Here is an 18295-nt window from a genome sequence, read left to right on the forward strand (position 1 = left end):
GCACCATTTTCCAGCAGCATTTCCTCACTGTGTGTCTCTGGGTCACCTTTTTGGGGATTCTCACACTATTTCAAACTTTCTTATTATTATCATATTTGTTACAGCGATCTGTGATCGGTGAGTATGACTCACTGAAAGCCCTGATGATGGTCTGCATTTTGTAGCAATATTTTTTAATTAAGGTATGTATACTGGTTTGTTCGACGTAACGCTATGGCACACCTAGTAGACTACAGTCTGGTTCCAGTAGAACATTCATACACACTGGGAAACCAAAAACTTCAGGCGACCTGCTTTATTGCGATATTTGTCTTACAACAGTGGGTCTGGAACGGAGCCCACAGGCCCTCTGAGGATGTCTGCATAAGAGTATCCGCAGGGATTTTTGCTCTTATAAATATTGCTTTGATCATTGTCGTATTGTCTTATTAGATCCTAAAACTAGACTCTTAGAAGGGAAGGTGCTAGGCTGCGCCTGTTCATCCGTTCGGCGAAATTGCTCTGCGGGAACTTTCTACTGACCGGGGGCTCTCACCAGGAGCCCCTGAAACTGCACCTCAGGATAACCTCATCAGTACTCAGGGTTAAAGGGTTCTTTGGGTTTTGTTTGTTTGTTTGCAGATTTTCAACCCAAAAGATTAACTGAAAAACAAGGCATTGTTGCTTTGTTTGCATCTCTTAATACCATTCCGTGTGGGCTTGTCTTTCCTTCCTTGGTCCGTTGTGTTTCTCTAGGGAAGTGTCCATCTTTCTCCTCTGTTTTTATGATGTTCTAGCGCTTTCCCCACTGTTCCTACTGCTGCCCTGTTTATTCACTAAGGATATTAACACTGTTATCAACACTACCGTCAGTGAGTTTTCTATAAATGATTCAAAACAGTCTTTCACATGTATCTGGACAATCTTGGAGCTCAGCAGATGTTTGTATTTTTTCCTGTACAGTTAATTCTCCATGGGGTTACCAAGGTGGTATGGCAATTATGAAAGGGATCGTCTCCTCTGTTTTCTATTCTAACTATTGCTATTGCTAGTATATCACTGGGCTTTTTGTTTATTTGTATTGTACCTTCTTTCCCAAACTCTCTTCTAAGAGCTTCATAGTTGATATCCTTGGGTTTCCAAGGAACACACTAGAAAAAGAGTCAGCACACTTTTCCTGTCGATGGTAGGAAGTAAATATTTTGGATTTTGTGGGGCCTGTGTCACCAACTACTTTCTATCTCTACTCAACTTTCAATGGCTTTACGACTATTGTAGCTTGAGAGCGGGGGTTCACAAAATATAAACAAATGGGAGTGGTTGCATTCTGATAAAACTTCACTGACAAAAAAAAAAAAAAATGGGCAGCCAGGCTGTCCAGCCTGTTAATACCCCAGCACGTCTACCCTTGCACTGGGCTATCTGCGAATATCAATGACATTATTTCCCACAATCCATTCTTTGCTATCCTAATTTCTGTTTTGTGTCTTATTGCATTGGCTAGATACCCAGGAAAATGTTACTTAGTAACGACGACACTGGGCTTCCTTCTCAATGTAACGGGGACAGTTTAAATACAATGTTAGCTTGGCTGTTGGTTTCATGGAGGTAATATTTATTTACCTTGTAGCAGAAGTAGTCTGCTCCCGCTTTTCTAAAAGGCCTCTTTTTGGCTCATTTCCCTAAATTAGGAATTTTAATTAATACTGTCTCATGAGATTATCATATGATCTTCCTTACTGGGCCCCTGATGCATTATCGTCATCTCCTGATCGTAAACCATCCTTGTACTTCTGCGTGAAACAATATTGCCAGCACACTGTTTCACTTAGGACGTTTGGATCTAAAGTCTCACTTTAGCTGGTCTTGGGGTTTCTGTCAACATAGCATCTACATCACGTTCTGCTAAGGGGCGTTATGTTAGTTTCATAAAATGACCTGGAAAGATTTCCATAGATTTCTATGCTCAGAAAAGTTTCTATATCACAGAGTTTGAAATAACTCATCTATAAAATTCTCTGGGCCCAGGGCCTTTTGGGGACGTAACTTTTACTCATTTACCAAAGTTATTAGAATATTTAATTTTCTCTGCTTCATCTTGAATCAGATCAAATTAAAACCTTCCTCCTCACTGAAAGCTTCAAAGTGAATTAACACAAGACTGTCCAGCGAATGCAACATTAAAATCTTCCTTCGACCCTAGTTTCAGATCACCTGCTTTACTTCTAGTTATTTGTGGTTTTCATCCTTATATTTGCAAGTTCAACGATTTCCCCTCCCTCACAATACATTTCTATTTTTACCTTTTTAGGTTGCTTTCTTAACTTGCAAAATCATGTAAGGCTACTAATTTGCATCAAAGCCCAGCTTTGGCGATATTCTACACATTTAAGGTACATGATATTCTCATTCCCACTATTTTCCAAATGGACTTTAATGAAAGTCTGCTTCTCCCAAAAGGTATCAAAGCAATCAACTTTAAATCACCAGGGAGCACTTTTCTGCTCAAATGTTTGAAGTCAATTTTTATTTTCTACTGCACTGTAGTCAGAACAAAAACCTTACATGGGCGGGGGACATGCATTAAGATTTTTTGTCTGGTCTTTTCATCTGCAATACCAGTGACGTTCTTGGACGGAAACCAAAGACAGACCCATGTTAGCAAGATTCAGAACATTTCCATCCAGGCATAAATGGGCCTTTTCCCAAATGACCACAACACTGGTCCCTCAGGAAAATCTACTGAGAAATGGGTGTCCAAACATGAAAAGGTCTCATCAAACAAGCCAAATGTATATGCAGTCGCCCCCCTCCCCCGCTATCTGTCGTTTGGGGTTCCCACATTCTCCCCTGCCTACACACCCCACAATCTCATACCAAACCAGTGGTCCTCAACCAGGGGCAAGTCTGCCCCTCCCCCCACCATGGGGGAACATCTGACGTGTCTGGGGACATTTTTGGTTGTCTCTACTTGGGGGAACACGTAAGCTACTGGCATTGTGAGACCAGAGACCAGAGATGCCACTCAACATCCTACCATGCACAGGGCGGGCCCCACAACTGAGAATGATCTGGCCCTAAATGTCAAACGTCTGGGATTTGACAAACCCCGATGTGGATGGACCCAAGCCTCAAACGTCTAGGCCTTTCTTTTCTGCAGGTTGTATTCCAAATGGCCACTAGAGGTCAGATCAGGGCCACACAAATAGGCCTGAAAAAATCAAGAAGCGAATCCTCTGAGTAGCATCCCTCCACGTGGCCCTGACCTGCCTTTCCAGTCTCCCCTCTGGCTCCTCCCAGGGGCCCCGATTCATCCCAAGGCCTTCCTTTCCCCAGCCTCTCTCGGCCTGTCCTCTCCTTCAGGACAAGCCCCCTTGGAGCTTCAAGACACAAATCAAAGGAAAGCCCACCTGTCCTCAGTGGAGTTCAGCGACACGGCACGCCTTTGCTCACACGCCTGCAGCCCCACACTTGCCACCCCAAATAAAAACATTCTGTTCGCAGATCAGGCTCCCCCCACGACCTGCTGCACATGCCTCAGATTCTGGGGTCCAGGCGTAGTCTGGCCCACACCGTAGGTGCCAATAAACAAATGTTTAAATAAATGTTCAGCGAGTGAACACATGGGGGGAAATGTGTGGCATCTAAGAGGTGCCCAGAAAGTACCCCCTTCTATTCTGTTTTATTTTTTTTCTTAAGTAAACTCTGCCCCCAATGTGGGGCTCGAACTCCTGACCCAGAGATCAAGAGTCACATGCTCCACCGACTGAGCCAGCCAGGCGCCCCTGATTCTACATTTTAGTAAGAGTGTGTTAGTGCAGATTTGTGCCCAGATCCCATTTGAGGGTGAAGGCAGTTCCCGTATGAATTCGTGAAGCCTCCGATATCTGCAGAGCAGCCCATCACATGCATTAAGGCCACGGAAGCCTCTGGAGTCTCAAAGGCACACAGCATGCTTCCTGCCCTGCCTGGCCCGCCGGCCCTGCGCTGAGCAGCCCCCAGTGGTCACGCAGACCTCCTGCAGGTGAGTCGTACCTAGTGTTCTCAGCACCAGGGCTTGAAGAGGATTTTCTGTGAAAACAAAACCAACCACTCTGAGGACAGACAGAACTCATTCAGACAGACCTCTGGCTTCTGACACCCTGGAAGCCACATTCCCTCCGAGCAGCCCAAGGGTGCCCTGCCCTTGACTGTGGACCACATCTCCCACCCCCCAAATCACATCATCTCCATCAGATGCAGAGAACACAGCATGGGGGGAGGGCGGGCGGGGGAGAATCAGAGAAAATACCCTCCCCTCCCCCGAGACCTGGCCAGCTGGGGTACCCCCTCAGATGCCAAACTTGACTACATTTAAACATCACAACTGACTCAGCCGTTTCCTTAAGTCCAGCAGCATTTTGTTTTTAACTGGTAAAACAGTAACTGCCCCCACCCTCCATGCCTGGGCTCTGACATTTAGCGCTCTTTTGGACTCAGGGTCGGGTGGGGGGGGAAAGCAAGAAAGAAAAAAAAATTTTTTAAATGTCACACATCGATGGTTCTGGGAAAACGTCTATTCTTATGAGAAGTGATGATTGGCATTTGAAGGGACCCATTTAAAAATCTTATTTTATCCCAATGTCACCCTTTTGGGGTTTCGATCCACTCTGGAGACAGCGCATTGCATCAGACATTGCTGGGGGGCCCGTCTGCTGAGGGCGGTAAGGGGGCGGGATAAGAGGCGTCTCACAGCCCACACCCCTCACCAGCAGCCAGATCCGGGGTCGGATCCCTCGCCAGCTCAGAAACACCGGCTCTGGACCCATGAAAGGGAGGTGACAGCTACGTCAGTGGGCTACTCTAAAGACTCATGAACTAATATGATGCAGACAGCACTGCTGGTGTCGGGTGGGTGGAGGCAGGGATGCAGCTCATCATCCTACACAGGACAGCCCCACAGCAGAGGACGAGCTGGCTCCAAACATCCACAGGGTCAAGGCTATGAAGCCTGGGTGACTCACGTGCTCTCACAGTCCTAAGAAACAAGAACTATTATTATCTGCACGTGGCAGATAAGTAAACTGAGGCATCGAGAGACACCTGCCGTTTACCTGAGCGTCTCTGCCTCTGGGAGAGGCAATGACAGAGGAGGGGCCTGGGGTCGTCTTCACTGCAAACCCTCTCAGAGCCGATGTACATCAGCACATCCCTTCCCTCCCTCAAGGAAACTCAACAGATTTAAACAGGAGAAGCCTCCGGGTTTTGAAGATGCCATAGAAATTTCCAGAAGGACAAGAAGGTTGGCGAGATGAACACAAGAGAATGCTCTGAGCTTGAGCCTTCAAGATAAATCAAACATGGGGCCCAGGAGGCATTCCTCAGGGTGTGCCGCAAAACCTAATGGAGCTCGTTTAAGAACGCAGGCGGAGACCCCAGGCTGGGACAAAGAGTTTGGGCCACGTGGGAAAGCAAATGTTGAGGGTTTGTGGGGTTTTTTTGGTTTTGTTATTTTTTTTTTTAACTTGTCCCTGTTTGGAGTGCTTATTTGCTCTTCCTGGTAAGGTTCCTATTGAATCTCCTCCTTTACCCACCCACCCCTTGGGTCCCCGCTTCATCTTGTTCCCGTAACGACCCCCCCTCCACACAGAGCCAATGAACAGTCCTGACCTGGGGACGAACACCACATTGTGCAGGTAATCCTCAAAGGTCTTCCTAAAAGAGGACTCCTCCAGCTCCTTGAGGATCTGAGAGTCCGTCTTGGGGCAGGAGCAACATTCGCCGGCAGACTCCTCGTATTCACTCTGGTTGTGCTTCTGGGAGCCCTCGGCCTCGAACGGCGGAGACCAGGTCCGGGACGGCAGTTTCAACCCTAGAGACAGGCAGAGCAGGTGGCCTCGGATCCTCCCCCTGAGCCCGCAACATGCACACCACCAAGGGGGTCTTCTCGGAGGGGCTGGGGACACCTGTGCATGTCAGGGTGTTCCAGAAACTAGAAGACACCATAACCCCATCGGACTGGAGACTAAGGTAACCAAGTATGTCTTGGCCCCATGGAACCTACAGTCTAGTGGCTGGGAATTGGGGGGCGCTACGTAAGAAACATAAACACATATACCATGGGTCAGCTCGCAGGGTGAACGTACAGAGGATGTCTCAAGCTGATGCTTTTCACGAGGTGGTCTCGGAGGAAGTGACTGCCGAGCAGTCCCAAATGAAGGAAAGGAATGAGCTACGCACACGTCTTGGTGTAAAGCAGTTCAGACGGAGCGAAAAGCAAGTGCAAAGTCCCTGAGGTAGGAATTTCCCTGGCATGCCGAAAGACACCAAGAACCCAAAGTAATGAGCAGGACAGAATGAGGGACAGGAGGTGGGAGGTGGGGTTGGAGAAAGGCTGAGGGGGCAGGTGACAGCGCCATGAATCAATCAATCAGCCAGCCAACCATATAAAGTAACGGGAGGCCACATAAAGGGTCCGACCTACAGACCCAATGGTTACAAATGAAAGAATCTACAGTTCACTCAGGAATCCAGAAATCAGTAGAGCAGTGGTCCTTCCCCGGGGTCGGGGCGGGGGAGGGGTGATTCGGCACCATCCCCCACCCCCACCCCACCCCACCCCACCCCCGGACACTGGGCAAGGTCTGGAGATATTCTGGCTGTGAGGAATCCTGCGGGATGGAGGAGATTCTGGCACCTGGGGGATGAGGCCGGGGGTGCTGCTCACTGTCCGACAAGGCACAGGACAGCCCCGGCCCCAGAGAATGATCCAGCCCCAAAGGTCAACAGTGCTGAGGTGGAGACACTCTGGACTAACGACGCGAGGCAAGATGGGGGAAGACATTTTTCAAAAACACGAAGTTGTTTTTTAAGTGCCGAAGCTGGCCGTGTCGCGACCCCCGAGTCCAATCCCAGGGACACCGGCCATCCATCGTGCGGGCCACAGACATGCTTCGGGTGCGACTGTGAGGATGAATGCTGCTCTCATCAGGCAAAATCCACGAAGGGCCCTGGGATTCACCTTTCCCGCCACCAGCCCTTGCGCCTGGAGCCTCCCGGGGGCTACTGGGCATTTTTTTTTCCTCTCCCCTTGAATGGGTCCTGGAGACAATGGGCTCTAAGTACCGTCCCGTGAATGGTGAGTATCCACTCAGAAGCCTAAGTATTTATCCAGCTGAGAATGCTACAAGGGACTCTTAAGAACGCTTCTAACATTTATTAATAGACACAGACTAACCTGGCTGGGTTAACCATTACAGGGACTGGTCATGGCATAACGGATGGAGGAAAAAGGTCGGGTTTCCTTCGTGTGAGAGGATCCTAAGAAATTTCTGGAGAGGAAAGGACCTTTTGATCAGGCCACACACAGTTCCTCACTCCCGTTACCTTCTCTGGCCCCCACCGCAGGGCACGTAGTGTCTCACGGTTTTTCTGTGACTACACAGTGGAAGGACCGGTAATGTGGCACCTAGGACAGTCCCATCCACAGAGACAGAGAGGAGACGGTGGGAGCCGGGGGTGGGGTGGGGGGTGGGGAGCCCATCTTCATGGGGACAGAGTCTCAGTTTGAGGAGATGGCAAGTTCTGGAGACGGAGGGCGGGGACAGCTGCATGACAGTGTGAGCGCGCTTCGTGCCGCTGAGCTGTGTGCTTAAAAATGGTTAAGATCGTCAATTTTATGTTATATATATTCCACCACAATTTTTAAAAATGCAGTTGATAACGCCATATTCTAGAACTGAAACATGCTAAGGGAGTCGAACTTAAATGTTCCCCCACACACAATACAAGCGATGGATGTACGAACTCACTCACTACCTAGGAGAAATCCTTTACGGCACATAGGTATATCAAAATCATCCCGATGGGCACTTTCAATATCTTACAGTTTTACCTTTCAATACCTTATAATTCAACCATATCTCAATAAAGCTTGGGGGGGAAAAGCCATACCGGTGATACTAATGGGAAACCACTACCAGTCATAGTGAGTAAGCTTATTTATTTTATGTATGTTTTTCAAACTGTGGTAAAATACACGTAACATAAAATTTGTCATCTTAATCATTTCTAAGTGCACAGCTCAGTGGCATTAGGTACATTCACACTCTTGTGCACCATCCCCACCATCCATCTCCAGAACTTTCTCATCTTTCCAAACCCTGACTCTGTCCCCATGAAACACTGACTCCCCCCTCCCTCCCCAACCCCTGGCTCCCACCATCTACCTTCCGCTTCTGTGGACGGGACTCCTCTGGGGACTTCCTATGGGTGGATTCATACCATATCTGTCCTTAGTAAGTTTATTTACCAATTCCATAAACTTTGTGATCATTACAAAGTAAGCCATGTGTAAATAGCCACATTGTAATGATAGATTTAGACTTTCAGAATTGAAGTTGTTACTCTTTAAAAAAAAAAAAAAAAAAAGGGAAGCACCAAGGGCTGTTGCTGGTGGTGGTTCAAGCTGGTGGTTTCGGTTACTTGAATGCAGGGCCAACAGCTCACAGCTAAGCTGAGGCCTGTGCTTGCTCTTGAGTTATATAAAGCATCTGGGGAGATAAATCACGTTTGCAAGCCTCAGCTCAGGCGGGGAATGAGGTCACAGGCATACATATAGCACATGATCTTAGAGCTGGGACAGCTCCCAGAGATCATCTGGCCTCCTGCCCCTTCTCCCGAAAAGGAGGTGGCCGGTGACAAGCTCGGTGACTTGCCCAAAGCCCTACAGCAGGTCAGACACTCAGCCAAGAGTCGCCCGCAGGCTCAAGGCCTCCGCCATGCCTCACCAGCAGTCCCTGAGCCTTCGCCTCCAAGGTCAAGGGCTGAGGAAATCGCTAACTCAAAACAATCTAAAGAAAAATAAATACGGACAAACAAAAAGCACAAGTGAACAACAACAACAACAACAACAACAACAAACTAAAGGAAAAAAAATGACATCTGTTTCTCCGGTTTGATGGGGTTTATTTAAAATCCAGCTTTAAAATTTTAAACTAATTTATATAAACTACTTTGAGGCTCAGAGACTTTTCTATTTTCCTGCAAATGGATGAAGCCTGTTAAGTAAACAAGATTAAAGAAAGGGGGGGGAGAATCATCTCTAGTATAAATTTCTCATGGAAAGCACAGAAGGGAACGCATTACCGCTCCTGGCTACCTCAATCCTTAAAACGTTAAGGGTCTAAACGTAGGGGCTAAAACTCTTCCCTGACTTTGTTATTAACCTCTCGACTCCTAGCTTAGCCCCCAGATTCAGGGGGTTAACAGAGCTGCATCCCCATAGCGGGGAAGGGGGAGGGGGAGAAAATTTCAGATGGAAATGGTGCCAAGACATGGAACTATCTGGTTTTGATGCGAGTCTTCAGAGTGTCATGAGGCGGTGATGTTTAGAAATGGGTCTGCATGGTTTGGTACAAGAGGTGATGGCGTGTGTGGGCACATGCCCCCACACTTACACTGGGAAGCCAGCACGGGGGAGAGATGCTTGCCTGGAAGCAGGACAAAGCGGATCATCTGCTCCCACAAACCCACCTGCACTCACCTTTGAGGCAGTAATCCAGCTCATACAGCTCACTGTCTTCCACCTGCCTCTCCCAGAAAACCAGGTAGTGTGTGATGTTGCCATTGGGATCAGAGGGAGGCTTCCACTTCAGAATAATCTGGGACGAGGAGTTAGAAACGGAGATTGGATCCAGGGGGACGGAAGGGTCTGCAAAGGAGAAAGGGAAAACAAGTGCATCGTGAGCAGGGGGCGGGGACTGGCTGTCGGGCGGGCATAAGAAGGAACACACCAGTTAGAGAAATCATGGGGATGTTCACTGCAGTGTTACTTAACAGCAGAGAAAACTGGAGACACGTGGAAAGCTCACCGGGCAAGCGCACGGGGTACCAAATTACAGTCCATTCATACCACAGATTACATAGCCACTCGTTCACTCATTTATGCAACACGCATTTATGCATAGAAGGCTCCAACTGTGTGCCAAGCTGTCTCGGTTCCAGGCATTGGAAAGACGCTGAGGCAGGGGAGGATAAGGGGAAGAGATAAATAAACTCACATTTTCCAGGTAACATTCGCCCCAAATCGAACCCAATCACGGGGTAACTTTCAGCACTGGGATGCCAGTCATCCGTATCACTGAAACGGCACCTCATCTAACACCCCCCAAAACGCACACCACCTTTGGGCTCCACAAAACCTGCCCCTCAAGAATGCAGGTGGCTGAGGGAGTCAATGGGCGGCGGGGGGGAGGGGGGCGTTGAGGCTCTCAAGGCAGAGGGCATCGAGGGTACAAAGATCGAGAAGCTAGAAGCTTCCAGAAACTGTGGAGTCCTCTGGTACTGCTGGAGGATACAAGAAGAGGGGGGCACCAGCCAAAAAAGCTGGGGCTGGCTCATAATGTCTGGACTGTATCCCATGGGACAGGGTTTCTCACCCTCAGGTACTACGGACATTTGGGGCCAGATAATTCTTTGTCGTGGGGGGTCTGCCCTGTGCAGATGCTGAGCAGTGTATAATGCCCATAAGCCCCACGTCCACTGTCATGACAACCAAAACGGTCTCCAGGCATCACCAAAGGTCCGCAAGGGGGCAGGATCACCCCAGTGTTGAGAACCTCCACAATAGGAGGACTTAGGCTTTATGAAAATACAAATACCACTAAATTGCTAGGAAATAGACCAGCGCCCCCCCCAACCCTGCCACCAACTAAAAAAAAAAAAAAAATGAAGGGGGAAGGGGGCACAAAGATGAAATAAAAATAGCAAAACATTATTGATGAAGCTGGGAGATGGTCCATGGGGCTCATTTTTCTACTTTTGTGAATATCTGGACATTTTCCAGAATGGGAGGGAACAGAGTAGCTTGTTGCTACTACCTTGTCTTTTGAAATTATAAACTTGGGCACCCGGCTCTTTTAGAAGCCAATAACTACATCAAAGAGCACTTCCTACAACATCACCGTGTCAACTGTTCAAGTCAAGATGTCCATTTCCCGTAAGAAACACTTACTAGTGGCATCCGTCTGTACATAGATGATATCACTCTTGGCCCCATACGTGCGGCGTTCATCAGAAAAGGTGACCAAGGTCTTGACAAAGATGGCATACTGGGTCCAGGGCTTGAGACCCCGCATCAGCCACCCTGGGTGGTTCTGCGACTTGGGGTCGTTGGACCGCAGAGGTGGGTCGATGTCCACCACCGTCCAGCTGTTGGAACCACACGCATCCTGCCCGTCGAACTCGGTCACATTCTGGTAAGGGCTTTCAAAACAAAGCAGACGGTGGTTATCATTCCATGACTCTCGCTCTGAGGACGGAGAGTTGCAGCAGGGAAGGTGACATCCTACGGGGTTGCCTCCTGTTTACCAACAATCTTATGCCACAAGGAAAAATGACACAGATCCCAAAGAGAAGGGACCCCTTCCCTTATAGCTCAATTTTCCAACTATATCAATAGTGACGACAATGTTACCAACTACCTCACTACTTATTGGTAAGACTACAGGAGAGGGGCGTCCAGGTGGCTCAGTCCTTTAAGCATCCGACTGACTCTTGATTTCAGCTCAGGTCATGATCTCAGGGTTGTGAGATGGAGCCTCGCATCAGGCTCTACACTCAGCATGGAGTCTGCTTAAGATTCTCTCTCCCTCTCCCTCTGCCCCTCCCCCCACTCCCTGTGCACGTGCCTACTCTCTCTAAAATAAATAAATAAAATCTTAAAAAAAAAAAGACTGCATGAGAGATTATGTGCTACTTCTCGGCACACAGTTGGAGCATAATAAATCTTCAAAGATGGAGCAATTATTAATATGAATACTATCACAACTTCCATCATCTCCCTTTAAAACTCCTGATCTCAGGGTTGTAAGTTCAAGCCCCACATTGGGTATAGAGATTACTTAAAAATAAAATCTTTAAAAAACTTTTTTTCAGCACAGTCGTATAGACTCTTGAACAACATGGCCCCAACTGCGTGGATCCACTCACGTGTGGATTTTTTACAGTACAGGACTGTAAATGCATTTTCCCTCCCTTATGACTCTTTTTTTTAATATATTTTTTTAAGATTTTACTTATTTATTTGAGAAAGAGAGAGAGAGCGCGAGAGAGAGCATGAGCAGGGGAGGGGCAGAGGGAGAGGGAGAATCAGACTCCCCGCAGAGCAGGGAGCCCAGAGTGGGACTCGATCCCAGGACCCTGAGATCATGACCTGAGCTGAAGGCAGACGCTTATCTGACTGAGCCACCCAGATGCCCCCCCATGACTTTCTTAATAACATTTTCTTTTTTCTAGCTGACTTTGTTGTAAGAATACAGTCTATAATACATATAACATACAAAATCCATGTTAATCCACAGCTTATGTTATCCGTAAGGCTTCCAGTCAATAGCAGGCTATTAGTAGCTAAGTTTTCCGGGAGTCAAAAATTGTATGTGGATTTTGACCAGGGCGGGATGGTCAGCGCCCCTAACTTTGGCATTGTTCCAGGGTCAACTGTACTCAAAACGACCAGGTGTTGTTTAATGGGGACAGTTTTAGTTTGGGAAGATGAGAAAGTTCTAGAGATGGACGCTGGTGATAGTTGCACAACACTGTGAATGCGCTTAATGCCACTGAGCTGTGTGCAGAAACACAGTTCAAGTGGCCAATTTTATGTTGTGTATGTTTTGCCACAATTCTTTAAATGTTGGAGAAAATACAAAATCAATACAAAAATCAATCTTTAAAAACCCACTAAGCGGACCGAGCAGATTTTGTTAAGGATATCTTGCTGGGATATATGGACATAAGGCAAAATGGAATATTGCTGTAGGAAACTCGCCAAAAGAAACCTGTCTGTTTCAATTTCTGGTTTTGACAAACAGGGGTGTTACTAACCTCACATGCCATCAGCTTGTGAGATGGTAAAAAAGGACTTATGGTAGCTATTCCCAAGGAAGAGAGAGACAGAGGAGTCTCAGAGGGGAACCTCTGAACACGCCCAACCCGCATACCTCTTTTTCTTCTACTTACGCCTCTTTGTAGAAAAGCATGAACCCCAGGAGGTCTCGGAAGTCAGGGGGCCAGTACGGCTCCCATTTCAGCAAGATCTTGTCATACGATGTCCGAATGTAAGAAAATTTAAGGAGTTCATTTTCACCTAAGGAAAGTTTAAAAACAATATCAGTATTAAAACCTTGCTCCAGCGCAGCCCGAAACAGGTGATCCTACATCCCCAAGAGCACCAGTGAGAAGGGAGATGTCAATCTGCTATTCCCTGGATGGGTCTCATTCCCACACGCCTTCTCCCCGCGTTCAGGGGCAAAAGCTGGTCATGCAAGTTGGCCCCTTCCATCAGCCAGTGACGTGGCCAGAGGCTCAACAGTAAGTAGCACCAAACCAAGAAGGACACCGGGCCAATAATTATTAGGAAAAGTGATTTTTCAAGAGTAACACCTTGTCCTGGCACAATGTTGTCATACATGTGGGCTTTCGAGCCTTACGTGTCGCAAGATAACTCCAGTTCTAACTGAACACATGCAGAGGGAGTTTAGAGAGCATAGAGAGCATGCGGGTGGTGGAGAGACAATGCCTTAGAAAGAGTGGACCGCAAGCCCTCCCTTAAGCTCCACCCCAACCTTGCTCTCTCCCTCCCCTGAATTCCCACACTTGGCCGCAAGGACCCAACTCCCTGTGAGGCTATCATGGACGCCTTGGCACCTCAAGGCTCAGATGCCCCTTCAGGAGAGAACCTGTCAGAGGAGTGTAGTCAGCTAGCAGTCTCCAGCTCTACAGCAGCTCCAGGACCTGCTAGAGCATTGGAGCCAAGACTATCTATAAGGAGGAATCGAATCATTCATTCATTCATTCAATGTGGATGTGGCATCTTCCAGTATCAGGCACTGTATCTCTGTAATCACAAAGGTAAGATACACCTGTCCTCGATATTTCAGAAATAGAACTCTATGAGACATAGAGCTGTTTTAGCTCATTGGGGGGGCAATGACACCTCCACCCCACCCCCAAGGGCCAGTGCAGTTCTCAAGGAGGAGGGCGGCCACCTTATCTGATCCACGGGTTGGAAGGACCAGGGCATCCCCACTTACAAGACGCCTGGTCCCCATTGGTCTTCAGGGCAATGTCGTTCCTCTCCTGGCGCCCCTTGGTTCCTGAAACTTCCTCCATCTTGTGAATTTCTGACAAGCAGAGTTTGGGATTGTAGTGGAAGAAGAGTTTCCCCTGAGTGATGGTGAGGTTGTGTTTGCTCCAGTCCCAGAGCTGCCTTAGGTTCTGGTTGTCCAAGGCGTAGAAAGAGTAGTTCCTATGGAAACATACACAAACCTAGTCATTCGCTGGCTTGTCACCTCCAACGCCAAGATGGCGGGGCCATGGCTGGAGCTGTGACCCTGAGGAGCACAAAAATGGACAGAATCTGGGTCCTTGACAGCATTGTTGGACAGCCCTCCTCAGACTTGTCACTCGTGAGTCCATCTCCAACTACAGGAAACACAGATAGTCTGGCTCTCTGTTGTTTTACTGACCCAGAGTCAGCAGACCTCGAGGGGAGGGGATCTGAGAAATGAGGATGGACAGCGGGGGCAAGGAAAGGCGTTCCATTTTGTACATGTGGCATATGAGGCTTCTGGGGGTCACCCCGCTAGAGACGGGCTTGAGGGTAAGCCAGGGCTGGAGCTCTAAGCACACGTAGCTCGTCAGAGAGACAGCCAAGGCTGGGAGCCCAGCACACCAACTCTCAAAGCAGGTGGAGTAAAGGGACCTGGGAGCGAGATGAGGCAGGGAGAGTATCCCCAAGAATTAGAATCCTGTGGGCCAGAGATGAGAATTTCAGCAAGGAGTAGGTGCAGTCACTGTCAAAGGGGACCAAGAGCTGAGAAGGTACAGGGCACAGCACTCCCAGGGTCCCGGGCAAGGCAGCACTCCAACTCATAACAAAGCCCAAAGCACACTTGGAGGGCACAAAGTTTGGGCTGTACCTCTTGCGATTTCCCAAGAGTGACTGCATCAATTTCCTCGGCTAGGTCTCTCGACACGTCCCAGCACATTCCTTTCTCTCCAGGCACTGTCCCCTAACAGATTCTTTGGGGGGCTTTAAAAACCCCTAAGTTCTGGGCGCCTGGGTGGCTCAGTCGGTTGAGCGTCTGCCTTCAGCTCAGGTCATGATCTCAGGGTCCTCTGATCGAGCCCCGCTTTGGGCTCCCTGCTCAGCGGGGACTCTGCTTCTCCCTCTCCCCACCCTACTCATGCTCTCTCGTTATCTCTTTCTCAAATAAATAAATACAATCTTAAAAAAGAAAGTTCTCAACACAAGAAAAAAATTTTGTAACTGTACGTGGCGATGGTTGTTAACTAGATTTACCGTGGTGATCACTTCGCATATACACAAATATAGAATCATTATGTCGTACACCTGAAACTAATATAATACTACATGTCAACTGCACCTCAATAAAAAAAATCTAAGTTTTTCTCCCCCCCTACGCCCCCACCGCTGCCTCCAGTTTTACTGAGATATAACTGATTTATAACAGTATTCGTTTCAGGCTTCCAACATTATGATTTGCTATTTGTAGATATCATGAAATGATCACCACCATAAGTTCAGTTCACTTCCATCACCTCACATGATTTAAAAAAAAAAAATTGTTTCGGGGCGCCTGGGTGGCTCAGTCGTTAAGCGTCTGCCTTTGGCTCAGGTCATGGTCCCGGGGTCCTGGGATCGAGCCCCGCATCGGGCTCCCTGCTCCACGGGAAACCTGCTTCTCCCTCTCCCACTCCCCCTGCTTGTGTTCCCTCTCTCGCTATGTCTCTCTCTGTCAAATAAATTAAAAAAATCTTTAAAAAAAAAATTGTTTCTTGTGACAAGACCTTTTAAGATTTATGCTCTTGGGGCACCAAGAATAAATAAAATCTTTAAAAAAATAAGATTTACGCTCTTAGCAAATTTCATATGTGTAATTCAGTATTGTTAACTACGGTCACCATGGATACATCACATCTCCAGGACTTACTTATTTTATGACTGGAAGTCCATACCTTTTGACCTCCTGCACTTGTTTCTCCCACCTCTGGCAACCACCAATCTATTATTCTCTGTATCTCAAAGCGTGTTTTTGTTGTTTTGTTTTTAAATTCCTCATATAAGTGAGATCTTACAGCATTTGTGTTTCTCTGACCTATTTCACTTAGCATAACACCCTCAGGTCGATATGTGTTGTTGCAAATGGTAGGATTTCCTTTCTATTTATGGCCGAGTGATATTCCATTGCATGTATGAGCCACATCTCTATCCCTTCGCCCATCCATGGACACAGGTGTTTCCGTGTCTTGGCAAAAACCCGTGAGTTGTTTTAACTCACGAACCTCCTCCTAGTAAGCCTTCGGGCCACACCCAGAACCGAGCCACGTACCCGATTTCCAAGGTCTCTCCTCGAATCAGCCGTAACTTCCGGAAAAAAGAAAGTGACACAAGAGCGTAGGATCTCCGGATTTTCAGATACCCGGAAATTTCTTCAATGAGTCCTAGGTTGGCCTCCAGCTCAGCTGCCAGGTTGTCTAAGGAAAGGAGAGAATATCCAGTGAGCTTCTACAGAAATATTTTAATCTTCCCATCATCTCTCATAGTGAGGAGTCAACCTAGAGGCTGCAAGTCCCCATATAAGTGACCAGCATGCTTTTTTCCTCATCCTTTAGCTTGTTTGCCCTCCTCCAGACACATGGGCCTCCCCACCATCCCTTAAATAAGCCAGGCATCCTTCTGCCTCAGGACCTTTGCACTGGCTTCCTCCTTTGCCCAGAATATTTTTCTCTCATAGATCTGCTTGGTTTGCTTCATCTCCAGCTCAAAGCATCCTTCCTCAGAGCAGAAACCCCTTCAAAAATAGCAGACCAGGGTGCCTAGGTGGCTCAGTTGGTTAAGCGACTGCCTTCGGCTCAGGTCATGATCCTGGAGTCCCGGGATCGAGTCCCACATCGGGCTCCCTGCTCAGCAGGGAGTCTGCTTCTCCCTCTGACCCTCTTCCCTCTTGTGCTATCTCTCATTCTCTCTCTCAAATAAATAAATAAATAAAAATAGCAGACCCCTTTATTCTCTATTTCGGAGGCTGGCAAATGACAGACGCCCCGTGGCCAAATCCAGTCTGTTTCGTAAATAACGTTTAATTGGAAAAGAGCCACACCCATTTGTTTACAGGTTCTCTATGGCTGTTTTTACAGCAGCAGAGTTGACTAGTTATGGCAGAGATCGTCTGGCCTGCAAAGCTGAATATATTTATTCTGTGGCCCTTTATAAGAAGAAGTCACCGATCTCTGCTCCCCCCCCCACCCGTTTCCCTGCTTTACTTCCCTTCATAGTGGGGTCCACCCCAAGTTTACGTTATACATTGATGCGTTTATTTCTAAGATCCATCATGCGTGGGCTTTGCTTTGTTCACTGTGAGTATTCGATAAATGTTTGCTGAATAAATAAAGGGATGCCTTTTTGCCTGCGATGGTATTTCTGGAAACACGGCCCGCAGACCTGCCACAGGGCACGTGGCCTACTTGTTAAAAATGCAAATTCCCGCATAAGAACACCAATTTCCAACTTGGAAAATTAGCATCTCCGGGTGGGCGGGGCCAGGACTGAGCTGTGAATTTTAGGTCAAGTGACTCCTCCGGTGGTGTGTAGCCGGGAAGGTGGGTCCCAGCTGGGGGCAGCCCCCACCCCCAAAGCACTCACTGCCCCCTCGGATGTTGATGATGAGGCTTCCGTTGACAACAGTGCAGCCTCGAAGCTCCTGGGCAGACGTCACCGAGTCAATGGTTTTCTCGCCCTCCAGGATGTGGCAGACCTTGGGACAGGGGCCCAGGCATGGAGTGCACATCAGGCTGAAGAAAGAGTGGAGAGAGGGGGTCAGGGCACCCAGGACCCCACGCACCAGGACTGCTCAGGGTCCCAAGGACGGGACTTACGCTGCTACCCTAAGGCTGGGCATTTCCACCACAGCATTGCTGACATTTGGGGCCGGAGAATTCTCTGTTGTGAGCGTGTCTTGTGCCTGGAAGGTGCTGAGCAGCCTCCCCGGCCCTCACTCACTCAATGCCAGTAACACCTGTCCCTCAGCATGACAGCCAAACATGTCTCCAAACATTGTCCCCTGCGGGGACAGGGGGCAAATCACCCCCAGTAAGAACCACCGTGTAAGGGGCAGGTGCATGCCATCCTCCATGGTAGTACGTCCTATGGCTTTACCCTAAAGGCAGGGGACTCACGCTTTTCCCCTAAAACGACAAGGCTCCAGCCATTCCCCAGAGTAATGGTATTTACACTGCACCCCAAGGAGGATCCCATCCT

The 18295-nt window shown here is 48.2% G+C and overlaps 1 protein-coding gene across 3 annotated transcripts in view; it reads right to left on the reverse strand.

The window, feature by feature from the left end:
- Positions 1-18295, reverse strand: part of INSR (insulin receptor) — a 128323-nt gene that overhangs the window by 26126 nt on the left and 83902 nt on the right. For 2 of the 3 annotated variants that reach the window (XM_028093217.2, XM_028093216.2), the window contains exons 4-10: positions 17681-17829; positions 16371-16515; positions 14049-14263; positions 12976-13102; positions 10973-11223; positions 9503-9670; positions 5629-5830 (exon numbers count right to left, since the gene is read on the reverse strand). In XM_028093217.2, coding sequence (XP_027949018.1) covers positions 5629-5830; positions 9503-9670; positions 10973-11223; positions 12976-13102; positions 14049-14263; positions 16371-16515; positions 17681-17829 — 1257 coding nt within the window. Of the gene's footprint in view, positions 1-4014; positions 4051-5628; positions 5831-9502; positions 9671-10972; positions 11224-12975; positions 13103-14048; positions 14264-16370; positions 16516-17680; positions 17830-18295 lie in introns of all 3 variants that reach the window. The other variant, XM_028093218.2, reaches the window with a different exon arrangement.

This window comes from Eumetopias jubatus, unplaced genomic scaffold (assembly GCF_037043125.1).
Source record: "Eumetopias jubatus isolate StellerSeaLion01/CBP00866 unplaced genomic scaffold, mEumJub1_p1.0 scaffold_1, whole genome shotgun sequence".
Classification (NCBI taxonomy): Eukaryota; Metazoa; Chordata; class Mammalia; order Carnivora; family Otariidae; genus Eumetopias; species Eumetopias jubatus.